This window comes from Nyctereutes procyonoides, unplaced genomic scaffold (assembly GCF_905146905.1).
Source record: "Nyctereutes procyonoides isolate TBG_1078 unplaced genomic scaffold, NYPRO_anot_genome, whole genome shotgun sequence".
NCBI lineage: Eukaryota > Metazoa > Chordata > Mammalia > Carnivora > Canidae > Nyctereutes > Nyctereutes procyonoides.
Genome location: NW_026575126.1, coordinates 15,398,672 through 15,426,209, shown reverse-complemented (window position 1 = coordinate 15,426,209; position 27,538 = coordinate 15,398,672). Strand labels below are relative to the sequence as shown.

Genomic DNA, 27,538 nt, shown 5'->3' with positions numbered 1-27,538 from the left:
AATAATTTGACTGTAGCAGTAGCACCCCCTTGACTAATAGCAGCTACTAGGACAAGGATGGAGAGAGCATAGAGAAGGAGAGTGGTCCAGAAGCAGGAGAAAGGAATCTTGAAGAACTTTACAGCTGAAAACCACTGTCTTACACAACATATTAAAATGAAGAGTCAAATTTTTGAAACCCTACACCCCTTCCCCAACTCTTACGATAAATTATTTTTGGTAATACAAAGATTGGTGTTGTCATAGGAAATGTTTGTTTAAAGCCCTGCCTCAACATTTCTTCAGGTGCAAATTTATTAGTTTCTTTTATGATTTTTAAAGAACCATGAAAATTTGGTGCTTTCATATAAGGGCCAATTCTTGATTATCCACAGGTGGGTTATATGTAGACAGTCTTCTCTATAATAAATATTGCTTTTAAGTTCTTACATATATTAAGTTCCCTACTAATTAAATTCCTTCATTCTAGTTTTATTAAATTCTCAATTAATTAATCCTTTCTTGATATTGTCAAAGAGAAGTTGGCTGCCTGCCTAGTATCTGTCCTAAGCAGAATCTCACCAAATGCTGGGTCTCTGTAGGCCAGGATCTGAGCCTACACTGCTTTGCAGCTCCAGAAATATTATCAGTTCACCAATAGTAAAGTTCTGGTAACTCCTCACAAATACTAATTTACAATTGCAGTTATCTCTTATTAAGTCATGATAGAGACAAGTGAAAAGTCATTATAAGTTAGTATTTAGCAAAAAACTATTATCAGTGTTCACTTTGTGTCCCTTATATCACTTAATCCTGATAAAAAATCCTCTGAGAGATGTTATTACCTCCACTTTTCAGGTGGGAAAACTAAGTCCCATAAAGGTAATTTGCTCAAGGCCATATCTGGCTAGTAAGTAGAAGAGCCAAAATTTGAATCCACAGCTGATTGACCAAATAATGTATTATAAGGTTGTCTTCTAACTGCATAATTAGAATATAGAATGGATAGTAAGTGGCCTAGGAACTAATTCTTGCTCAATAATTAATACTAGATGATTAAATAAATTAATTGAAGTAGGAAATCTGGATTAATTATCCTTCATTTCAAAGATGTATTTATGTAGTTAACTGGTACCAACCATTAAAATCATAACACCTCAGGGGTGCCTGAGTGACTTAGTCCATTAAGAGTCGTCGGACTCTTGATTTCATCTCAGGTCATGATCACAGGGTTGGGAGATCAAGCCACCCCATTGGACTCCATGCCTGCTTGAAATGCTCTGTCTCCCTCTTCCTCTGCCCTTCCCTCACCACCTCTCTCTCCCTCTCTAAAAAGATAAAAATAAATGATAAATAAAGTCACAACACCTCATCTTTTGGACACATTTAGATAAACATAGACAATTTTTTGCTGTTTGGTCTACTGTTCTCTAGAGTTCATGTATACCTCCATTTTTTTAATAAATCATTATTTTAGAGTCAGATCATGGTTAAGTTCATTGATGAAATTTTTATTAACTTTTTTTTCAGTAATAAACCAGCCTAGAGCTTAAATTTGATTAGGTTAAAAAATCAGCTCTCTTGATTTGATTATGGATCTTTGAGATTTGGATACCATATTTACAAATCATAACTTAAAGTCGGTCTTTGTATTTAAAAGTGATTCCAGCTGTGATGTACACCTGAAACTAATAGGATATTGTATATAAGTTATACTTCGATTAAAAAAAAAGATGGTTTCCATACATAGTTTAAGAAGAGTTCACCAGGATTGAGCTTATTCAAGGTTATCTTTATAAACAATAACAGCCTATAGTTTCAAAATCATTTTTCACTTTTAATTCTCAAAATGGCCCTATGACATAGGCATTCTTACTTAGCAGATGGAGAAACTGAGGTTAGTCACATATAATGCTCTGTGTTTCTTTCCAATACCTTCTTCAATTCCATGCTGCACATCACTCAGACATCTCCTTCAATGTCTATAAAGATAGTTACTCAAAATTTTGTTCATCATTCTATGGAGTCTTCTTTATGTTAAGTAAGTACATTTGTTATGTAATTACCCACATGTAAAATGGCATCATTGAAGTTATCACCACATAAAAATTATAATGTTGATTTATCAGTTTGTTAGAAACTATACAGTTGTAATTCTCCTGACAAGAATCTATGATAATAAACAGAATTGTGTCACATACTGCAAATCACAAGTACTATGATTTCTTCTGATGCTATAAGATTTTTATACTAAAGACTGGAATTATGCTAGCATGGACTATTTTACCATTGTACAAGAAATTTTCTAGAATTTTTCTGCATTACACCGCAATGAGACTGACTGATATTCTTTTACCCCAACAGGGAAACACTGGCCCCTTTGGCAAAGAAGGTATAATAGGCCCAACAGGTAGAACTGTAAGTTTGTTACAATATAGGTCTTCCTTTTCTTTTTCATATTCTTGTTTTTTCTTCTTTAATCCTATTTCTAGAGTAACCCAAAAAAGGATCACTGTGGGTATTTAAGAAGCCAAGGGCAAAAATAGTTGTACATTTTCACCTGCAAGGTGATTTCTGAGAACTTAGAGATTATATGTGTAAAGAAGGTATATGTAGTGAGGTGGACATTTTAAACTGGAGTTGAGAAAGGAAATTAGAACTAAAGCAGGAGAGAAGGGGCTGAGCATTAGTATAGAGGTGATCACTAAAGCAATAAAAAGAATTTTTTGAAGGAGAAAGCATAGCAGAAGAAAGGCAGACAGGCAATATTTGAGGCCTTGTGCCACTCACTAAAAGGAAGGAGATAGTTGGTGGCAACACCAGGTAAAACAGAAAAGCACAAGGTTCAGATAGATGAGTTTCAAGAAAGGAGTAGTTAACAGTGATCTTTAAGAAAATAAATTATAGTGGAAGATATAGTACAAACTTTAGTGAGGAAGGAAGTAGATATAAATATTCAATACCTTTTCTTGAATTCCTGCAGCAAACTTTTGCAGTAGGTATTATTATTTCTATTTAAGACATGGAGAAACAGATTAAGTTTACAGAGATTCACCTAGTTATTCAAGGTAGAACAGCTAGTGAATTACAGAGGTGATGTTTCTTCCTTCAAGATCAGTGCTCTTTCTACCCCATTCAAGCTGTGTCTGGAGAGGAAACGGAGAAAGTTAGTAGATGCCAGTGCCTTTAGAAATTTGAAATTTGACTATGAAATAAAACAGGAAAATAAGACAATGTGTTGGCAAAGAGGTTAGGGGAGAGTTTTACAATACTAACAGTAGTGTAAACATACAAGAGGAAGAACCCAGTAGGTAGGGACAAATTTGGAGAGGAAAGATGTATTCCCTGCAGGGAATCAATATTTTGAATCATTTGGAAATGTTACTGTAGAGAGACACAGAGTCTTAATATATAAAATGAAATGCTTGGGGTATTAACTCATTCTATTTTATTTGATAAATTAGGGAAGAATTTCCTACCAAAACTGCTGAATTTTTTATTTTACAGAATGGAAAGTGTAACTCCACATTTCTCTAGATTCTCAGCATTTACCACTTAGTGCTATGTAGTCTAAATGGGAGATTGTAAATGGGAGAATTCTCAGATTTTGGTGGGTGGTTTTTCAGCCAGCTAAGAAACACATACTGTTGTGATTACTGAATGATTATTCTCTGTCAAAACTGTGAAATTTTAATTGGTCAAGGAAACTATAATAAAAAAAATGCCTCAACTAAAATATCTTTTGTTTATAGATAGTTCTTAAAGGTCTTTATAATATCCAACGTGCACATCAAATTTTTTCTATATTCCATTTTTTTCCATTCTAAGAAGAAACTTTTAAGAAAAGCTCATTGTGAAAGAATAAGCTCTTGAGAATGGCCAAAACTTTGTGGAAAAAAAAAAATAGTGGTGGAGGATGAAAGACTTGCTTTTCCAAATAAGGAAACATTACTTTAAAGTAATTGTAAATGAAACTATATGGTAATGCAAAGGAATAAACAAATAGATGAATGTAAACAGGCTAGAGTCCAGAATTAGATCTCAGAATATAGGAATTTAATTATAACAAAAGTAATATTAAAAATATAACAAAAATGGTACATCAGGATGATTTGGGCTGTAAGTTAATAGGGGCCATGAATAATAAGGATGGCTTTAATAATAAGGAAATTTATATCACATTATAGGAAGCCCAGAAATAGGAAGGGCTTCAGATCTGGTTATTTTAGTGACTCAATCATATTATCCAAGACCAGGATGTTTCCATGTCTCTACTCTGCCTTCCTGAATGTTAGCTTCTAATTAAACTTATAGCAAGATGACTACAATTTCTCAGCAATTACAACCAGACATAATACCCAAAGTGAAAACTGATCTATAGCCCTATCATGGGAAAAAAAATAAAGCTTTTTGTAGAAGTCTTCCATTGCATTTTTCCTCATGTCCATTGATCAGCCACATGCCCATTCCTATGCCAGTGACAGGGAAGGGAGATGGAATTATTTTTAGTTCCACTACTGCTGTAAGAAATTGGAACCCTATTTCACCCAACTTCTTATAATCTTTTTTTTAAGATTTTAAAGTATAAAAAAAATCTAGAAAGTTAAAGTATAGCTTAAGGGTTGGAAAAGACCTTTTATATAAGAAGGGAAATCTGAAAACTATATAAAAGAACAGAATATGTGTTTGCTTGAAAATTTTTAAATTTTATCTGGAAAAAGATTCCATAAACAAAATTAGTATAAGCTGGGAAAAAGTAATTGCAAAAACATATAATGAGTTCATATATAAAGAGCTCTTACAAGTTGGTATGAAAAAGATAGAAAACGCAATAGAAAATTGAAGAACAAATCCAAAAAGGTCAATAATTATTTGGAAAGATGCTCTCCTAACTTATAGTCACAGAAATAAAAATTAAAGTAATAATAAGATGCTACATATAATCTCTCAGAAGGGGATTAGGGAAAACAGTACTCTTGTTTAATCACTAGTAGAAATGTGAATTACAGGCTTCATGGAAAGATATTTGTTAAAATATAAGTGCATATACCCTTTAACCAATCAGTTCCACTTGGAGGAATTTGTGCCATAGAAATTAAGCACTCAGTACACTAAGGCAATTTTACAAAGATTTCTTTCACAGTAGTGGCAGTATTAGCAAAACTTGAAATCAAATGAAGGTTCCTCTGTAGAGGCATGGTTGCATAAACTTTGGCCTAACCATTTCATAGAATATTATGCAAGTAAAAAAAAAGAATATTATGCAAGTATTAAAAACAATTAGTTATATCTAGTTCACCTGCCTTGTAGTTGCTTATGAAGTATTGTTAAGTGTGAAAAATCCAATGTGTAGAAGAGTATACAATATGATATCAGTATTATAAAATATGACCGATCACCTCATCATATATAAATATATTTGTCAATATTTTATTAGAAAAAAAAGTTATCAAATGGTATCTACCAGTTTGTTAACACTGGGCTGGAGGTGGAAGAGGGTATAAAAACAAGTTCTATAAAGATATCTTAAAAATTGGTTTTTCAAAGTTAATAACCTGGTTTAAAATGAGTTCAGAACAAGACAGGAAACACAAAAGAAGTAATATAAATGGTGAAATAATGAAATCGTATTTTTAGCCTGCAAGATTAACAAAGAATGGTAGTACATGGTATGTGTCAGAAGATCTACACTCGCGTATATTTCAGGCGTGCATGCAATTTCAAAGAAACTTTCTGAAGGACAATTTTAATTTTATAAAGTATAAAGATATTTATCACTGTTATCATGACAAAATTAGAAATTATCTAATAGGATATTCAACAAAGGTATTGTAGTTTATTAAACAATAAATAAGGATTATAATTATCTAGAGGAATGAGGATTAATATAAAAAACATTTATAACATATTGTGAAATTGTAAATTCAGGTTTTTGAAAAGATGAATGGTATTATCTCATTTAAATCAATCAATAAATAAATAATACATATATAATTTCTACAAGAATGAAAACAGAAAATTTTAAGACAGTATGTCCATCTAATAACAGACTCTACTTTCTCTTCAAGTGTACACGGAAAATCACCAAAATAGACCATATTTTGAACCAAAAAAATTTTTTACTGAACTTAAAAGAACTGAAGTCATATGAAGTATGTCCTCTGGCCATAATGGAATTAAAATAAAAATCAGTGAACAGGAAAGATAATAAGAAAATCATGAGAGACTGCTAACTCTGGGAAACAAAGGGTTGCAAGGGGAGGTGGGTGGGGGCCGGGGTGACTGGATGACAGGCATTAAGGAGGGCACACGATGAGATGAGTACTGGGTGTTATACTCTATGTTGATACATTGAACTTAAATAAAATAAATTTAAATTTTTTTAATTGAAAAAAATCTCCAAATATGTGAAAATTAAAGCATGTACTTCTAAATAATCCATGGATCAAAGAAGAAATCTCAAGGAAAGTCAGAAAATATTTTGAACTGAATGTTCTGGTATGCAATGTATCAGAGTTTGTGGGATGAAGCTCAGAAGGAGGATTAGAAAGAGACAATGAAAGAAAAGGAGGACATCACTGTGGAAACAAGGTTTTCAAAGGCTGAGGAAACAAATATTAGAATTTAATCTGATGACATCCCTTCTAAATTGCTCTGTAGTTGATTGTCAGGTCAGCTGCTTTGACTTACCTGAGTGCTTGTTATCCCTGTCTCACTTTGTGCAGAACATGATAAATCAATCAATCGTTCTTGTTTGTGTTTTGTGTTGCTCACCTTAGGGAAAGGAACCTAGAATTTATATAAATTTGCTAAAGAAGTCTTGCCAGATAGAAAAAAACAAAAACAGAAGTTATCATGTTTCTGTGTGTAGCCTCAACTACATTTGGTAAATAACCGTCAGTAGCACTAAACAAACATTTCTCGTTTTCTTGTAGGGACCCAGAGGTGAAAAAGGCTTTCGAGGTGAAACTGTAAGTTTAAATTTGTGGCTATATTATCACTTGTCACTAGGCGATATAAGTTCCATAAAAGCAAGGACCTTGTTTGGTTTTTTTCATTATATGTCTCTGGTACTTCTAAAAATACTTTATAAAAATAAAATTATAGTTTTCAGGAAGTAGAACTAATCTGTGCATAACATTGTAGTGAAACCTGATAACCCCTAACAGTGTTTAAGAACCTGCCAATCAAATTCTCCCCACACACTGTGTGAAAGGGCCTATTTGCCTTGTGGGGCATCAGGCATCTCCTTTGTGAGCCCTCTACGCCGGTGCTGGAGTGAGAGCATTGCCAGGTCTCTGGCAAAGGTGGTTGACCCACTGTGTCCAGCCAGTGCCCACCAGGTGCAAAGCAGAAGCAAATCATGTGCTATAAATTGCAACCAATTGCAAACAATTGTGAGAGGATGGACAGAAGGTACATAGCACATTCGGCCCCTAAATGGCTTATACTGACACTATTTCCTACTTTTCTGGGATTCCAGTTCTTCCAGGTTAAAGAAGATATTTTGTAAAGAGGCCACTTTCCCAAGAGACCCTGCTGAACTTACTAAAGCAGCAGCTTAAACAGAGGGCCAGCATGGAATAAAAAGAAGGGGAGGGAAACCAAGTATAGAAGGCAAATAAAAATAAACTTAAAGGTTGCAGAAAAGTCTTGCCTAACAGATAATGAAGTTACATTGACAGCTGACATTTTCACTTTTCACTGTAGGGTGTGCTTGGGGCTCAGAACGAGTAAGATGCAGTTATATTAATTAGCTGAAGAAGGAAAATTAAGTGGCTTCAGATAGCCTAAGAATCCCCAGAGGGCATCAAAATAGATGTTTTTCTTTTTTTTTTTTTTAAGAATGTATTTTTAAGTACTCTCTACACCCAGCATGAGGCTTGAACTCACAATCCTGAGATCAAGCGACACATGATCTACTGACTGAGCCAGCCAGGCGCCCCAAAATAGATGTTTTTAATCTGCAGAAGTGTGACCTTCATATTTTCTCAGCAGACCTACTCTAGCAGGAAGCAAGGATGACTGCATATAGTGAAGTCATATCCCCCAGAAAGAGTGGAAAGGGGAAAGGAGAAGTAGAGAGGTTTGGAATTAGCCCATTTTCCAGACTTGTCTGTCTCCATCTGCCTTCCTGACCTATTCTCTCCAACTACCGTGACTGGAACATAAGCTTTTGTCAGCATTAGGAAACCTCAAGTTCCTATGACCACATCTCAGGCATTTCCTATGAAAGAAAATTCAGTGGCCCTGATGGATTGCAAATTCAGCAGATTATGCCTGAAATTTTAGTTTGTCCTGATAGACATATGGCGTCCAGAATAAAGCAGGTGGTGGCACCAGTCAGGCCATTCCTACATGGACAAAAGTAAAGCAGATTCAGAGAAGGCTTTCTCAGATCAGTGGTGTATCTGGGATCCGTGTCCTGGAAAACCCGGTTGAAATAGCTGGGATGTTTCAGCCCTGCCAGACTTCTGTCCTCTGATCATCCCTTTCCTTGTTCTCATTGCTCTCTCTTCACTCCTGGGTTTTGCAACTGTTTTTTCCTGCCCATGCACTTTGCGCTATTCAGGAAGTTGTAATTTAAAGATCATTTGCTCAAGGTAGACTTACTTGCTGACATAGTTTATCCTCAACCCAACTGCCACCTGTGGACATAATAACTAGTAATCAGGACCTAGTACGATGCCTGGGAAGTGTTCCTTGCTCTCTACTTCGATGTCCTCTTATCAGAGAGGCTTTTCCTGCCTAGCCTATAGAAAACAGCAGTGCTTCCATCTGCCTGCGAGTCCCTATCCTTTCTTAACCTGTTTCCTTATAACCTAAAATACTACATATCTATTTGGGATTTTTGCTTATTATCTCTCTCCTCACTAGATTATGGGCTCTGGAACACAGACATTTTAGCTGTTGTTGTTGTTGGGGTTTTTTTTTGTATATACACACACACACACACACACACACACATTTGTATATATATACACATTTGTGTATATATATACAATATTTAATATATAGTATTTAATATATATAGTATTATATATATTACATATATAGTATTATTTAATATATACATATTAAAGATTTTATTTACTTATTTGACAGCGTGCACAAGCAGGGGGAGCCGCAGACAGAGAGAGAGAGGGAGAAATAGGCTCCCCACAGAGCAGGGAGCTGGATGTGGGACTCGATCCCAGGACCCTGGGAGCCACCCAGACACCCTCATCTGTTGTTGTTTTAAAGCTGTGTCCGCAACACCTAAGATAGTGCCTGTCTTATAGTTGCTGTTCAATAAATATTTAGTAAATTACTGGTGAATGAATTAGAAAACATTTGAGGTGTTGGGACATGATAGTTGTCTTTAAACATTTGAAAGGAAGAGAAAGAATCTGTATGAGTGACTCTCGAGGATAAATTTTAAATTTATTTATTGAATTGAATTTTCCATTTCTGTGCTTAGCTCCCCGAGAGACAGTGAGCTCCATGAGAGCATGAAGTATATTTGATCCTCCCTAATTCCTAGCCTATCACAGGACTCAGCACATAATTAGCACAGAATAGATACTGTTAAGTAAATGGATGGAATGCTGAGGCTGATTTCAGCTCAACATGATAATGAGCTGTGTAATATAATAAGGAACTGCTTATTTACATATTTTTAGGAGAGAGCAGGAGCAAGAGGGGCTCCACACAGGGCTTGATCTCAAGACCCTGATATCACAGCCTGAACCGAAACCACAGTCACTCAACCGACTGTGCCACCCAGAGGCCCCAATAAGGAACTACTTTAAAACAATATAGTTTTACAAAATAATGCCTGTCAATAGAAGCCTAATGACTATCTTTCTGAGTTACGGGACTCATAGTCCTGCATTGAACAGGGAACTAGAATTCATACCTTTAAAGTCCCTTCCAGTTCTAAGAGTTTATGATTCTACATAAAAGAAAAATAAGTAGATCCCCCATAAAAGAACAAAGAAAGGCACAGAACATAAAGAAAAGTTCTTTAAAGTAGAGGCTAGTCAAGTCCTGTCAAGTCCGATTTCTATTTTGAATCCATGCACTTCTCTCATTCTTCATCACTGACACTGTTGTCCACATTGCCATGATGTCTCCCCTGGACTCCTGACTTCTTTGTCTTCTTTCCACTTTTCCCCACTACAATCCATTCTCTACATAGCAATCGACTGATGCCATTAAAGCATAAACCACATTATATCACTCACCTCTTTAAAAACTTCTATGACTCCTTCTTGCAGAGAATGAAATATAAACTCTCTACTTCAATCTGCTAGGCCCTAAAAGAACTAGCCCCAGTTTGCCCCTCTAGACTCATGATGTACACCTTTCCCCTTGCCACCATGCTGACTTTCTTTCTTTTCTTTGGAACATGCCTCGCTTTTACCTAGAAAATTCTTTCATCTGCTGACTTTCTTTCTTTTCTTGGAACATGCCTCGCTTTTACCTAGAAAATTCTTTCATCTGCTCCTCACAAGGCTGGTTTTTAATCTCATTTTTCAGGTCTCTGCTCAACTATCATCTTCGAGAAGCCTTGCATGATCATTTAGTCATATTATTCCTGGTTATTCTCTTTCACAATATCCTGTTTTGTTTTCTTCATAGTAGTCAGCAGTATTTTAAATTATTTTTCTGTCTCCTCTGCTAGAATATAAACTCCATGAGAGCAGGGAACCTTTATACACTGGTTATCAGTATCCAGAAAAGAACCTACCACATATTACCTACATAGTAGGTAATATTTGAGAAAGGAATTAATAAATAAATGAATACTGCTCCCTAAAATTAAAAGCTAACAGCTATTTTCAATTCTGGCTGGTAAAGCAGCATTTTCTGAGTTAACATACTTATTAGTCTTTTGCTCTGTGGATTACCATAGTTCTTTTCATAAATGAGGTGCAAACTCCCAATCTCCAAGGTGGGGAGGAGGCAAGGTGGTATTTAATATATGCAATAAAACTCACTTTTGAAAAAAGGATTAACTGGCACATTCGAACTTACTGGTTTGTTCTGGTTTTTATTGTTAAATAACTGGTACTAAATATCTTTTTATCACTGCTTTCCCTTTGATTCCACTGTGATTTAAGGAACTTTTTAAAAATGATCTTTTAATTCCTAGAAATCATCTGCAATTAACTTCATAAAATGTACAATTAAATCATACTCTGCTTTCATCCTATGGAAAAGTTTAGTAACATTTCTGATACTCTCATTAGGACTTCCTCAGTATATTCTGTATGTTTGTTTTCTTTAAGGGACTGGTTTAAATAATTGCCTACCTAGAGACTTCGAGTTAACTATTATGTTTCCAAATATAACACTCTCAAAGGGCTCAGCCTCAAATAATACCAGTACATGGGCACTTTTGTGGGGTTTTTTTTTTAAGATTTTATTTATTTATTCATGAGAGACACAGAGAGAGAGAGAGAGAGAGAGAGGCAGAAACACAGGCAGAGGGAGAAGCAGGCTCCATGCAGGGAGTCCGACGTGGGACTCAATCCCGGGTCTCCAGGATCAGGCCCTGGGCTGAAGGCGGGCCTAAACCGCTGACCCCCCCGGGGCACTTTTGAAGTGAACTTTTATTAGCCAAGATCTGTTGTATTGAGACAAATCTGATATTTCACTCTTCATACAAACATCAGAAATACAAGAATCTATCAAGTGGGCTTTATAAATCTTATTTTTAAATCTTCCATGAAACTGGCATAATAATTTATAAAGCTAGGCCATTCTTACCAATTTATAAAGCTATGCCATTTTACACCAAGACCAAATTATGATTCAGTGCCTTAAAAAAAAAAGGTTACAGCTCATTATACAATATATGAAAAGTATCCCCTTTAAAATAAATTTGGGTTTCTTGGCTAGGAGGCTTTATATCTTCTACAATATAACATTATAAACTCTAGAGTTGGTCCTAAATAGGTCCTCTCTACTGCTCAGAAAGTTGTTTCTGTATTGCCATATATGAAAGAATGCCTTTCTCCCTTTTATTCCCTATTTGCTCCATATCTGCCTGCCTATGGACTATTTTAGAAATAAGTCCCTGGACTCATATATACCCTAAACTAAGCCAGAGTTCTAAGACACCCTAAGAAGACTTCCTACCAGATAGCATGTAGAACTCTCTTCACCTGCTTCAAAACTATCATGTTAATGGCAGATCAATCCCAAAAAGCTAAAAAGTCCATGAGACACCAATTTTAGAGCATGATTAATTTATGAAGTAAATAATGCAGAAATTATTACCAGAAATAATAGAATTAGTAAAAAAAAAAAGAAAAGAAAAATTAACCCATAACAAAAATAATTTCCTAGTGTCAATCATCTGAAAAGGATTTTTTTTTAAATTTTATTTATTTATTCATGAGAGACACAGAGAGACAGAGAGGCAGAGACACAGGCAGAGGGAGAAGCAGGCTCCATGCAGGGAGCCCGATGTGGGACTCGATCCCGGGACTCCAGGATCACGCCCTGGGTCGAAAGCAGGTACTAAACCACTGAGCTACCCAGGCGTCCCTGAAAAGGATTTTGATAAAATGTCATAACTTGAAATATATTGCTTAAAGCCACAGAAGTAAAAAAAATAGAGACTCATCTCAGCATTTGAATTTTTAGATTAGCTGCCTCATTTTTATAGCATATTATTTAATGAAAATCAATAAAGTGTTGAAGAATATAATTGACATTTTTTTCACATATTACCTCTAAGTTCACATGTTTCAGTTTTTTATTAGAATTGTCTTAGTTGCCTCCAATTTGAAAGTGAGGAAGATGCATTAAAAGGAAAAGCTAAGTTATAGGGAAATATGTCCTAAATATTAACAAATTAAGAATTTAAAGCATATGTATATGATTCTTTTTAAAATTCATATAGTATAATTCTTTAAAATAAAAAATTAGTAAACTTTTAATTCAAGTACATACTTCCTTACATTCATACACACTTCAAATTTAAAATTTCCAACTTGTATACATGTGGTCACTTTCTTCAAATACAAAATATGAAGAAGAAAATTGATAAAATCTTTGAAAATCACAATTTAAAGGGAATTTTAGAGATTTATCTTCACCAAACCTTGTTACAATTGAGATATCTGAGATCCAAATATGTGGCAACAATTCAAGGACATACAGTTAATTGGATACAGAGATAAAACCAGAGCCCAGGTCTCCCAATTCCCACACCACTGTACTTTTTTATTTATTATAGTAGTTCTTAGAAAATAAGCTTCAGGAGCCACTTGGGTAAGAAGATGATGATAGATAGATAGATAGATAGATAGATAGATAGATAGATAGATAGATCACTCTCACCTAAATTAAGAATAGCTCAGCCATTTATTTGGCAGATTCCACGAGTAGATTCCTAATTTGTAGTTATTCTCTGTGCCTTATTATTCACTGAATCTATCCTAATCACATTACTTCTAATAAACCTTATTTAATATTACTAAATTCCAATTAAACCCTCTAGATCAGTGACTCTCAACCAGGAATCATCCCCCCTCCCTAACACACACACACACACACACACACACACACACACACACCACAGAAGACATTTGGCAATATGTGGAGATATATTTGGTTGTCACTACTAGGGAAAAGGGAGAGTTGCTAGTTGCACCTAGTGAGTAGAGACCAGTGATGCTGCTAAACATCCTACAATGCAAGCTTCTCAATTTACAAATGAGAATAAGGAAGGTCTCTATATCTAAGCCAGCATAAAGTAAAGATTATGAAACTAAGTCAAGATTGCATTTACATAAAGGCAAAGTCTAACATACTCAGGTTCAAGAACATGAACTTATGAGTATTTTTCAGAGTAAGAAAAAATTTTACCTTTGGAGGATCAAATGTAAATTCTGGGACTAAATGGAAAGACAGTCTAGTTCCAATGGTAGTGCTTTGACTATGGTCAAATAATCACCATAACCATTCACAGTATTTACCATTTACATTATTCCCTTTAGGAAACTAACATAGACAATCATAATTTTATTATAGACTTCTTTTATTATAAACTGCTTTAGTTTATGGTATCTAGAGAGAGAATCACTTTTCTTATTAGTGAGCTAAAGGAATAGTAAAGAACTAATAAGTGTTATGTTGAATAATATTTTGTTTTACTTGGCTAATTGCCACATTCTACGTAGTTGTTTTCTTAGGGCTGTCTTGCCCTGTCTTGTTTGGTTGCAAGTACGTCATTTGATCATATTTGTGATGACCTGACTTGTTTTGAATAACAAGCTAAAAAGAAATCAATAAAATGAGCACTAGAAATAGTTTCTTCTTTCTATGATAAATCCCTCTTTCAAAGTCAAAGATAAATGTTTTGTCCTGAACCACCAGTGAGACTTTGCAAATGTCAGAAATATGCTAAGTGGGGTGAAATTTCAACTGTTTATTTTTACAGTGTTGTTCTAGAATGGAGGAACTTATGTAGCCAAATTCATTCTGAGCCTCTCTATATTTAAAAGCTATCTCTAGGGACACCTGGGTGGCTCGGTGGTTGAGTATCTGCGTTGGCTCAGGGCGTGATCCTGGGTTCCGGGATCAAGTCCCACATCAGGCTCCCTGCGAGGAGTCTGCTTCTCCCTCTGCCTATGTCTCTGCCTCTCTCTCTCTGTCTCTCTCATGAATAAATAAATAAAATCTTTTTAAAAATTAAAAAAATAAAAGCTATCTCCAACGTGACATTTCCAGAATTTATCTTGCAGTTTCTGAGGTAGAAATTTTGTACATTCTTTATTTTAAATTGTAATCATAAGCCATGCAAACTAAGAAATGTCCAGCAGGCATGGTACTGGAGTACACTATCCTTTTTTCAGTTGCTATTGCTTTCTCTAATTCCCCCACGATATTTAGAATCAACAGCTCTGGCAGTACTTAATATAAGTCAAGCCTAATGGCGCCTGGGTGGCTCAGTCAGTTAAGCATCTGCCTTCGGCTCAGGTCGTGATCTCAGGGTCCTGGGACCGAGCTCCACATCAGGCTCCCTGCTCAGCGGGGACTCTGCTTCTCCCTCTCCCTTTTTGATCTCTCTCATTCTCACTCTCTCTCAAATAAATAAAAATAATTTTAAAAATCAATATTATTCAAATCTCAACTGAAGATAAATTGTGTTCTATCATCTTTTAACCATAATCTGAATTTCACTCAATGTCATCTTACCATTCGGTTGACCATCAAGTAAGTGAAATTTTGAGTAGACATTCTCTTTTTTTTAAGATTGTATTTATTTATTTGAGAGAGAGAGTGTGTGTGCACAGCAGGGGGAAGGGCAGAGGGAAAGAGAGAAGCAGACTCCCTCCTGAGCAGGGAGCCCAACATGGGGCTCAATCCCAGAACCCTGAAATCATGACCTGATCAGAAGTCAGATGCTTAACTGACTGAGCCACTCAGGTGCCTCTAGAGCAGACATTCTTAAAAGTGATTACTATTGTTTCATTTTGAGAAATGTCAACGTAACTTTTTACATTTTACTAATGCATTTTTAACTATTCTAATTTCTAAATTAATACTAATTAATTCTAACATTATTCATTCATTCAATAACAATTTTAAAACACCTACTACAGAGTAGACACTATTCTTGTTCCAGAAAATGGAAAGGTGACTAAGACACTCTTAAGGGTTCCTAGGGATTTTCCACTGTGTTATGTACTAGGGAATGCAGAGGCAATTAGTGGAGCAGGAGGGAGGTGGCCGGGGAGGGGTAAGCAAGGTGAGTATAATGTTTTTAAGGCTGTACTGGATGAGGAACTAGAGTTAAACAGAGAGAGAAGGTAAGGAGGAGCATTCCTGGTCAAGGAAATAGCACATGTAAGAGAACACATGTGTGAAAGAACTTTTTAAAAATTTAGACACCTACAAGTAATTAGTTATAGATGAAACGTAGGATGTGTCAGGGAGAGTAAATACAGGTGAGGCCCAGATCTTGAAGACGAGGCAGGGTGTACATTGATTAAGAACGTATACTTTTATATTCAGCTGACTTAGACTTTAATCCTGGCTCTAACCTGTATTTGCTGGTTGCCATTTTCTTAACTCTAAAATGGAAAGAAAGCACACAACATGGTATACAGTTCTCACAAAGTGAGCACACAATGTGGCATGTAATAAGTTCTCAATAAATGGTAGCTATCACTGTTAGGAAGTTTATAACTTATGCTCTAGATGAAAAATAGCCATTGAATAGTGTAAAACTAAATTATAACCTGATTAGATTTACATTTATAAGTAGAATGTAGTTAGCATAGTAAAGAGAATAAAGTCAGGATGTCAGATTAGGAGTCCGGGCAAAATGTGATGTCTCTGCTAGGGTTCTTATAACAAGTTGCCATAGACTGGATGGCTTAAACAACAAACATTATCCAGATCAAGGTAATGGCAGGTTCAGTGTCAGGTAAGGGTCCTCTTCCTTGTTTGCAGACAGCATTTCAGGATATGCTGTATCCTCATATGGTAGAAAGAGAGATGATATCTCTTTTGCCTCTTCTTAGAAGGTCACCACATTCATAAGGGCCCACATGATCAGATTACCTCCCCAAAACCTCACCTCCAAATGCCATCACATTGGAGATTAGGGCTTTCATATGTGAGTTTGGGGGGGACACAAACATTCAATCTATAGTATACGATTAACACTAAACTAAGGCAGTTGCTATGAAAGACGGAAAAATAGTATTTTGGAGAGATTTGGAGGTCAGTTCAGGAGTAGTAGATAGCTAAATTATAGGTAGATGTTGAAGGAAAAGGAGGTGTCTAAGAACACTAAAGTTTTCATCTTTGCTGATAAAGTGGATGGTAAATAGAAATAACAGGAAAAACATACTTAGGCAGTAATAACATTTTTAAATGTTAAATGTTATGTTTATAATTGTTTATTAAAATGAAAACATTCAGTTTCTATTAATATCAATAGAACATGAAAGTAAATACCCAGCTTGTTCACTAATGTGATAGTTGAATGCAAAGAGCAAATAACTTCAAAATACTAAAACAGTTTTGATTCTTATGACCTGCTGCACACGAAAGGCTGAATCTTAGTTGTCTTGTTTCTATCAAACCAAAAGCATAAGATATACATATTGTGCTTTGTCTCCATTTCTTCTAGGGTCCTCAAGGGCCAAGAGGTCAACCAGGGCCTCCAGTGAGTTTATTTACATTTATATCTGCTTACTGTTGATGTTTATATGCTTGCCTGGTTTGAGATCTCTACTAAAAAATTCTTTTTTAAAATTTGTTATATTATAGGGTCCACCTGGAGCACCAGGCCCAAGGGTAAGTTTTCCTGGTTTTGTTTACTGTATCTTAGTATATTACATTAACACTTTTTAAAGCTTATTCTAGCTCCCTATTAAAAGTGTTTCTCCTCCCTACCTCTATCCTTTTTGCTAATCTGATATAGAGTCTTCCCAGCTATAATAACAAAATCTAAGCCTAAACTTCTTGTCTCTAAAATGGGGATGATCTCATACTTTCTTGGGTGGATTTGAGTTTTTTTTTTTAAGATTTATTTATTTATTTGAGAAAGAAAGGTGGGGGAGGGGCAGAGGGAGATAGAAAATCTCAAGCAGACTTCCCACTGAGTAGGGAGCCCAATAGGGGGCTCAATCCCATGATCCTGGGGACCCGGGATCGAGTCCCACGTTGGGCTCCCTGCATGGAGCCTGCTTCTCCCTCTGCCTCCTCTGTCTCTGCCTCTCTCTCTCTCTCTCTCATTAATAAATGAATAAGAATGAATGAATGAATGAATGAATGAATGAATAAATAAATAAATAAATAAATAAATGTTTTCCTTTTCTACCAACCAGTAATCCACCTTTTAGGTGTAACATGAATCCTTTTCAGTTGCCAGTGGCTGTGGAAGCCCTCAGACTTATTATTTGCTTGTTATCTGTAACAGCCCAGAGCTTGCTACCCTTATCTTTGAAACAATGCTTCCATTGCCTCATTATCAACTGTTATCCCCTGGCTTCTCAAGTTCCAAGTTTAATTTCCCACATGCTTTGCATTCCCTGTCATACTTAATAATCTATTTGTCTTCCTGCTTCCTGTAAGAGGTCTCCTTCCATCCCAACCTTCACCCATGCCCCACCCCTACAGCAGCCTGGCCAAATACAATGGTCCTTGTTTAGATTTCCTGCCTAAAAAAGATCTCCTGTTGGCCACATTATCCCAAACAATGTCTAGTCCTATGCCTTCTAGCCTTACTTATTTCCACATGCTGCTCTAGTGTCATTTGGATCTCTGACAGTTCTAGTTGGTGGATCACTGTGGTCTATTCTCAGCAGGCTAGAAACTCTTCATTCCTTTCAGCTTTTCACCAGGGCAAAGAGTAACTTTCAAGCAAGATGCCACAGGAAGATTATCCCCTTGGAAACAGGAGATTCATGCTCCATGATTTAAAAAAATTACCCCCCCTTCTGGCTATCAAACTAGGAGACTGAAACCTTCCCTGGCATGAACATCAATGGGAATGCCTTTCTTTAATCTTCAATTATTCTCTACTTCCATTCTTCCTCCCCCTCCACCCTCACCCACCCCCACACCTGGATCTCCACAAAGCGCGGGTTACAAATACCTTCATCAGTTTTCTTCTCATTTTACAATGACTTTGACATAACTGCCTTCCTAAGAAAGAGTAAGTCCTAAAAAATCCCTCGCAGACTAGAGGTGATTAGTGAAAATTTTCACATTGAAATACCAAATTTTGTGGCACCATAGCCCTTCTCACTTAGAAAATGTTTGCATGTGTTCCTATACAGCCAAAATGAAGTAATACGAGAGTTTTTTACTCTGAACAAAATGTGGATAAGAATATATACTTTGAGGAATTATTAGGATTAAATAAGAAAATATATGTGCTGTAGCATTGTAGATACTTAATAAATGTTAGTTTCTTTATCTCTTCTTTCTTTCTTTCCTGTCTTCCTTCTTCTTGGCCAATATGAAAGCTGGTTTTTTAGTATTATCTTTCCAGGATTTGCACAGTCCATTGTAGCAAAGTGGCAGCTTAACCCTGAGAAGATGACTTCTAGAGCAGAAATCTAAGTGTCAATGAGAAAACACCTGCATAATTCTTTCTAAGGTCAACATACGATCATATCTTCTTTGAAACTCTTCTTAATTTCTTCTCATCACACTGTAAGGTAGAACTGATCACTTCTCCTTGTTATTGATAATCATTTTCATGCCAGTCTGTTTCTATTATGAGATTGTGAACTCTCTGAAGGTGGAAACCATTATTTAATTTCTTTTCCATTCAAGCCCTTAATAGGTGTCTGTTGAGTGAACAAAAAGCAAGTTCATCTCTTGGAAAATTTCAGTGGGAATCCTCCAAGATAGAATATTTCACTTGGAGGGAAATAATGTCTAGAATTGAAGAGTATCATAGAATTAGAGATAGACAATCTCTTTGTAGTTTATTTAGCAATTATTTGGGACTGACTTGTGACTCATTAGTGGTTTCTTAAGACCAGTTTAGTGAGTCTTATTCATAATTCTTTTGAAATGAAATGAAATAGAAAAAAATGTGGGGAGTAACTGCTTACTGGATACAAGGTTTCTTTTAGAGGTGATGGAAGTGCTCCAAAATTAAATAGTGCTGATGGCTACATGACATAGTGAATTACTAAAAGCAACTGAATTTTGTACTTTAAAAATGATTAAAATGGTGGATTTTATGCTATGTGAATTTTACTTCAATAAAAAAGAAAAAAATCAGTATATCAGCCCTAGTAAGAATAAATATTGTAAAACTATTCAATTAAATGACTGTATTTTTGTATGAACCTTATCATGAAGTAAAAATATATTTCTTACTATGGGCCAAAATAAGTTTGAAAACCTCAACTCTAGTTTAATTTCCTCTTTTTAAGACCTAGAAGTAAAGTAACTTGCCCAAGTTCCTAAGAATAGCTCAACAGAAGTGTTTCTGGAAAAGGTATATATATTGATGGTGCTTTTGAGTTTGAGGATATTATCACAGTGATGGCCAGCCATCAGTGCACATGGTAAAATATTTAGAAACTAACAAATCTACAATAGAATGCCAAAGTTAACCAAAAATGATTGGTGGGGTAAAAGGAAGAACAAGATGAGTATGTGTGTTGGAGTGGGGGTGGAAACAGTAATCACTAAAAATAATTGGGAAAAGAATTGTGAAGATTTACAATCTGATTACTTCTTATTCTCTATATTTCTATTTTATGTGCATGTTTTTGTGAACTTTAAGTGATTTTCATGTGAGAATGTGTTCTCTCTAACAAAAACACATTGAGGGAGCTACTGCTTTTGGATTCCATCCCTGCACCTAATGAGAGTTTTACACTCAGATGTGGGCACTTAGATGTTGCTGAATAACTTCCCCAGCAAATTCTTTTAATATGTGCCCGGCATGAGTTAGGCTTTAGGATTATGCTGGGAATTATGCAGATATGTGTATTGCCAAGAACATTTATGGGTGACCAAGTATTATGACATTTCTTTTCTTTCCAGTGCCTGTTAGGAGGGGGTAAAAAAGCCTTTTTTATTGAGTTGACATTTAAAATTGCTAGTACCTTACTATGCATTAAGTCACATATTCTACACTATTAACGCACTAAAAGTCATTGTATTCTTCATTGCCACACCTTCACAGGAAATAAAATATGGTCGTTTTACTTAAGAATATTCATCTAAGTCTTCTGTTGAAGGGTATTTGCTTCCAATCTTTTGCTAATACAAACACTACAAATGTCCAGTTCATATTCTTACATTTTGCAGAATATTTATAGGACTAATTCCCAGCAGTGGGATGGTTCAGTGTAAGGGATAATGAGCATATTTATTTATTATTGTTGTTAATTTGGGTACGATATACATAACATAAATCTATCATTTTAACCATTTTAACTATATAGTTCAGTGACTTTAAGTACCTTCACATGTTGTGCAACCATCTCCACCACCCATCTCTAGAACTTTTTCGCTCTTTCAAAACTGAAACTCTGTACCCATTAAATAATAATTCCTCACTCCTCCCTTCCCCAGCACCTAACAACTACGATTCTACTTTCTGTCTCTATTAATTTTACTACTCCAAGAATGTCATGTAAATGACAGTCATACAGTATTTGTCCTTTTATGACTGGCTTACTTTACTTAGCATAATATCTTCAAGATTCATCTGCATTTCAGCCTGTGTTGGAATTTCTTTCCTTTTTAAGGCTGAATAATGTTCCAGTGTGTGTGTGTGTGTGTGTGTGTGTGTGTGTGTGATTGTGTGATAAACCACACCGTGTCTGGTTTATCCAGGTGGACATATGAGTTTTTTCCATCTCTTAGTTATTGTGAATAATACTGCTATAAACATAGGTGTACAAATTGAGTCTTTCCTTTCAATTCACTTTGAATATACACCCAGAAGGGACATTACTGGGTCATATAGTAACTCTACATTTAATTTTTTGAGGTATTGTCATGCTTGCTTCAGCAGCACGTATACTAATTTTTTGAGGTACTGCTATACTATTTTTTATAGCAGCTGCACCCTTTCACATTCCCACAAGCACTGCACAAGGTTCCGATTTCTCCACATCCTTGCCAACACTTTTTATCTTCTGGTTTGTTTGTTTTGTAACACCCATCCTAATGGGTGTGAAGTGATATCTACTTGTAGTTTTGATTTACATTTCCCTAATGATTAGTGAGGTTGAATATCTTTTCATGTGCTTATTAAATTATATATTTTCTTTGGGAAAATGTCTATTCAAGTCCTTTGCCCATTTTTTAATTGGGTGCCTTGTTTATTGTTGTTAGGTTGTAGGAGTTCTTTATATATTGTGTATATTAATCCCTTATCCAATATATGATACAAGCATTTTCTCCCATTCCATGGGTTGCCTTTTCACTCTGTTGATTCTTTTCACCCAGTTTTTAATTCTGATATAGTCCAATTTGTTTATATTGTCTTGCCTTGCTTTTACTGTCATATCCAAGAAATCATTGACAAATCCAATGTAATGAAGTTTTCCCCCTATGTTTCCTAAGAGGTTTTAGGTTTAGACCTTATATTTAAGTCTTTGATTTATTTTGAGTTTATTTTTGTATATGATATAAGGTAAGGGTCTAGCTTTCATTCTTTTGTATGTGGATATCAAGTTTTCCCAGCACTATTTGTTAAAGACTCTTCTTTCCCAATTGAATGGTCTTGATACCTTGATCAAAAATCATTTGACCATATGTGTGAGGGTCTACTTCTGGACTCTATTCTATATTGGTCTATGTCTGTCTTTATGATAGTACCACATTGTTTTGATTACTGTAGCTTTGTAGTAAATTTTGAAATTGAAGTGTGAGGCCTTTAACTCTGTTCTTTTTCAGGATTATTTTGGCTATTTGGAATCTATATTTTCTTTTATATTTACCCGTATAGTTTAGCAGTGCTCTTTATTTCTTCATTTGGTTTCAAGTTTCTGCCTAGTATCCTTTAATTTCAGTTTGAAGTACTCCCTTTATTATCTTTCTAGGGAAGGTTTGCTAGTGATAAATTCTCTTAGTTTTTGTTTATCTAGGAATGTCTTTATTTTATTTATTTATTGGTGAGAGACACAGAGAGTCAGAGACGTAGGCAGAGGGAGAAGCAGGCTCCATGCAGGGAGCCCAATGTGGGACTCCATCCCAGGACTCCAGAATCACGAAGGCAGACGCCCAACCACTGAGCTACCCAGGCGTCCTGCCTTTATGATTTTTAATGAAAATTTAGCTGTAATCTCATTGAGGACCTCTGGGAGTCTAATGAGTCTTCTCTCTTTCTGCTCTCAAGATTCTCCCTTTGTCTTTAGCTTTCAACAATTTGTGATGTTTCTGGGGAGTTCACTGAGCTTCTTAGATTTGTAAGTTAATGTTTCTCATCAAATGTTCAGCTATTCCTTTTTTTTAAAATTAAGATATAATTGACATAAAACATTTCATTACTTTCAGGTAGTTTTGGTTCTTTCCATTTCTTGTCTGTTGAAAATAATGCTCTAGTGAACATAGGAAAGCATATATGTTTTCAAAATAGCATTTTTGTATTCCTCAGATAAATACACAGAATTGGACTAGCTGGATCATATGGTAATTCTATTAATTTTTTGAGGAATCTCCATATTGTTTTTCACAGTGGCTATACCAGTTTACATTTTCAGTAACAATGTACAAGAGCTTCCTTTTCTCCACATTCTCTCCAACACGTGTTATTTCTTGTCTTTTGATAATAGCCATTCTAACAAGTGTGAAGTGATCACTCAGTGGTTTTGAGTTGCATTTCCTGATGATTAGTGATGTTGAGCACCTTTTCATAAATGTGTTGGCCATTTTTATGTCTTCCTTGGAAAAAATATCAATTCAGATCTTCTTCCAAATTTTTAATTGGATTGTTTTGGGTTATTTGCTATTGAGTTGTATGAATTCTTTATATATTTTGGATACTAACCCCTTATTAGATTATATGATTTGCAAATATTTTCTTCCATTCAGTAGGCTGCCTTTTCATTTTGCTGATTGTTTCTTTTGCTGTGCAGAAGCTTCTTAGTTTAATGTGGTCTCAAGTGTTTATGTTGGCTTTTGATACCTTTGCTTTTGTTGTCAAATCCAAAAAAGCAATGTTCACCAAAACTGATATCAAGGAGCTTACCACCTGTGTTTTTTTCAAGTCTTTTCCATTTTCAGTTAATGTTTGTATATGGTTAAGGCAACGGTCCAGTTTCATCCTATTGCATGTGGCTATCCTGTTTTCCTAATATTGTTTATTGAAGAGACTACCCTTCCACATTATATATTTTTGGCTCCTTTGTTGTGACACAACATATGCATGGATTTATTTCTGGGTTTTCTGTTCTGTTCCATTGGTCTGTATATGTCAACTTTAATGCCAATACCATATTATTTTGATACTAAATAGAGTTTGAAATTTAGGAACATGATACTTGCAGCTTTGTTCTTCCTCAAGATTGCTTTGGCTATTCAAAGTCTTTTGTGATTCTATAAAAATTTTAGAATTGTTTGTTCTATTTCTGTGAAAAGTGCCATTGGAATTTTGATAGGAGATTGCATGACTCTGTTGATTGGTTTTGGTAGTATGGACATTTTAACAATATTAATTATTTTAATCCAAGCATGGACTATCTTTTCATTTATTTGTGTCTTCTTATTTAATTTCTTTCATCACTGTCCTATGGCCATTATTTCTTGAAATATTCTTTCTGCCCCTCTTTCTCTCTTCTCCCCTTCTAAGACTCCCATTATGCATATGTTAGCATTATTCTTTATGTTCCATAGGTTTCAGAGCCTCTGTTCATTTTATTCATTCTTTTATCTGTTTACTCTTCTGATTGGAAAATCTGAATAAACCTGTCTTCAAGTTCATTGATTCTTCTGTCTACTGAAATCTACTGTTGAGCCTCTCTAGTAAATTTTTATTTCATTTTTTGTCCCTTCCATCTGCAGAATTTCTATTTGGTTCTTTTCCATAATATCATTTTTTTGTAATTGATATTCTTTATTTGTAATGTATCTTTTTCCTTTAGTTCTATAGACATGATTTCCTTTAGTTTTCTGAACATATCTAAAATAGCTAATAAATATCTTTGTCTAATAAGTACAACATCTGGGCTCCCTCAGGAGCAGTTTCTATTGATTGATTGCATTTTTGCTTGCTTATGGGCCATACCTTAATATTTCTTTGCATGTCGTGTAATTTTTTGTTGAAAACTGTGCATTGTAAATAATATAATGTGGCATTTCTAGAAATAAATTTTCTCCCTTGACCCTTGAGTTTATTTTTGTTGCTATTTGTTGTTTAGTGACTTTTCTGAATATTATAAAATCTGTATTCTTTGACATGTGTCCACTGAAGTTTCTACACAGCTTAGTAGCCAGCTAACAATTGGAGAGAGATTTCCTTAAATGGCAGAACCAGTAAGTCTCCCAGTTTCTTTGTTTTTTTAAGATTTTATTTATTTATTCATGATAGACATAGAGAGAGGGGGCAGAGACACAGAGAGGGAGAAACAGGCTCTATACTGGGAGCCCGACGCGGGATTCAATCCCTGGACTCCAGGATCATGCTCTGAGCCAAAGGCAGGCACTAAATCGCTGAGCCACCCAGGGATCCCCAAGTCTCCTGGTTTTTACCAAATGTCTCTGTGTATATTGGAACACCCCTCATTGCTCAACCAGGCAACAACTGAAAACTATAACTTACCTTTAATTTCCTGACTTTGCAGAGACTAAAAGCTAGAGGAGAAAACTTAGGGCCTTCTTGGATATTTTCTAAGCATGTGCACAACTCTACCTATGTACATGGACTTCTAGATTTCCAGAAATATGTCAAAATAAGTCATTGTGGATATCTCATTCCCTACCTTTTTCTTGTATGCTTTTTGTTAGCTTATTGTTTGTTCCAACTGTTTTTTACTGCTCCAGACAGCCACAAAGTTAAACAATTCCCTCTAAATGTTTTTGAAAAATGCTCCCAGGGTACAGGTGTTTTGCACTGGATGAGCTGTGAGTCAAGTAAAAGAAAGACAACTTTGCAAGTAGTGTCCTCCAGGGAACCACCAGACAAGTCAGATAATGATAATTTACTGGAAATGACTCTTTGAAGCAACTCCAACCCCATACTGCTCCCGCCTGTGGCTTTTAGGCTTCTTGTTTTTACTGTAATTATAGGCTGTTGTTTTTTAGCTACTGCAGAACTGAAAAAGAAGACATGGGGGACAAAAGAAAGAAAGAGAGAGAGATAAAAAAAAGAGACAGACAGACAGACATGGGAAGAAAGAAAGACATAGAAAGAAAGAAAGACAAACATGGGAATAGGGCAAATTAAAGTTCTATGAAGCTCACTGCCCTTACTGAGATCCAGCTATTTTTCCTGATTCTCCCCAGATTGCTGCAAGCATTTTGTTAATTTACATAATCCTGAAAAACTTCACTCTGACATTTTTTCCAGTTTTCTCATTGCATTTATAGGAGAGAAAATTCTGGGAGGTTATTACTCCACTGTTTCCGCTGTCTCCTAAATCTCCAATCTTGAGTATACAGCACTTTAATAATCTGTGTGCTGAAATAGAAGAACATATAGAACACTTCTGCTGCACACTGAAGTATAGCATTTGCTTCAGTTACAAACGGAACTAGTTGCTCTTTTCATAGAACACCATATTTACTTGACAGACTAACAGTGTTATACAAATGTGAGTAGTTGGCAGATATTTCCTTAAACATGATTGAAGTGAGCCTGTCATTTCAAGAAAACTACTGACAGAAGTTGATGCCAATGATAAGTCTCAAGCTTCCAAGCAAAAATAAAAATTGAGGAAAACTTTTTAAGATAAATTGGGGAAAACTTTTGTTTACCACTGTGTGTTTAATAGCTTCCCAGTACTTATACTCTTCAGATGAGATTGGTGATGATGTTAACAAATATAAATATGTGATAATAATGAAATGTGTCAGTATTTGGAAGATCTACATAATTCCATGAACCAGTGTTTTCTAAATAAGCAATGCATAATTTAACAAATCATGGATACATAAAAGATTCCTTCACAGTTTAAGATAGACCAATAGATTTTAAAATAAAAAGCACAAAAGAGTTCATAGACGATTTCAGATTTCCCATTTCAACTAACCATTAAGAAACTATCATTTGTTGGGAACCTGGGTGGCTCAGTGGTTGAACATCTGCCTTCAGCTCAGGTCGTGATCCTGGGGTCTTGGGATCGAGTCCCGCATCAGGCTCCCTGAATGGAGCCTGATTTTCACTCTGCCTGTGTCTCTGCCTCCCTCTATATGTCTCTCATGAATAAATAAATAAAATCTTTTAAAAAAACCTATCATTTGTCAAGTTTTGGTATAATATCAAAGAAGAATATCCATACTTATCTGAAAAGGCTGCTAAAATAATCCTATTTCCTCTCGGAGTGGTGAAGTCTGCCCATCTGAGGCTCCATGCTCAGGGTGGTGTCTGCTTATCCCTCTCTCTCCTCCTCAGCCCTTTCCCCTAATTGAGGGTCATGCTCTCATCTCAAATTAAAAAAAAAAAAAACACTAAGTCTTAAATAAATAAAATAAAATATCTGTATAGATCTATAAGGTCAGATTTTCTTCATGTATTTCCACTAAAATAACAAAACAAATTGAATACTGAAGGAAATATGACAGTCGAGCTATCTTCTATCAATCCAGACATTAAAGATACGTACAAACACGTAAAACAGTGCCATTCTTTTCACCCATTTTTTTGTTTTGGAAAACACAATCCTTTTTCATTAAAATATTTGTATTAACATAGATGGGTTATTTTAAAGCAATTAACACAAATAGTTTTAAAATTTGTGTTTTAATTTCTACTGTGGTAAATACCAAAAGACATAACTCACATAAATAAGTTAAGGCCCTTAATAATATTTAAAAGTGCAAAAAGGTCCTGAACTGAAGAGTTTGAGAACTGCTTATGCTAGGTTTTCTAAGCTCAAAGCCATAATCACAAACCAACTGGAAAATA

At 35.3% G+C, this 27,538-nt stretch overlaps 1 protein-coding gene across 1 annotated transcript in view; it reads left to right on the top strand.

Annotated features, from left to right (window-relative positions):
* The window catches only part of COL24A1 (collagen type XXIV alpha 1 chain), a 384,669-nt gene that overhangs the window by 343,175 nt on the left and 13,956 nt on the right, over positions 1-27,538 (top strand). Inside the window, exons 53-56 of the mRNA XM_055339781.1 lie at positions 2,344-2,397; positions 6,915-6,950; positions 17,120-17,155; positions 17,260-17,286. Of these exons, the coding sequence (XP_055195756.1) occupies positions 2,344-2,397; positions 6,915-6,950; positions 17,120-17,155; positions 17,260-17,286 (153 nt within the window). The remainder of the gene's footprint in view (positions 1-2,343; positions 2,398-6,914; positions 6,951-17,119; positions 17,156-17,259; positions 17,287-27,538) is intronic.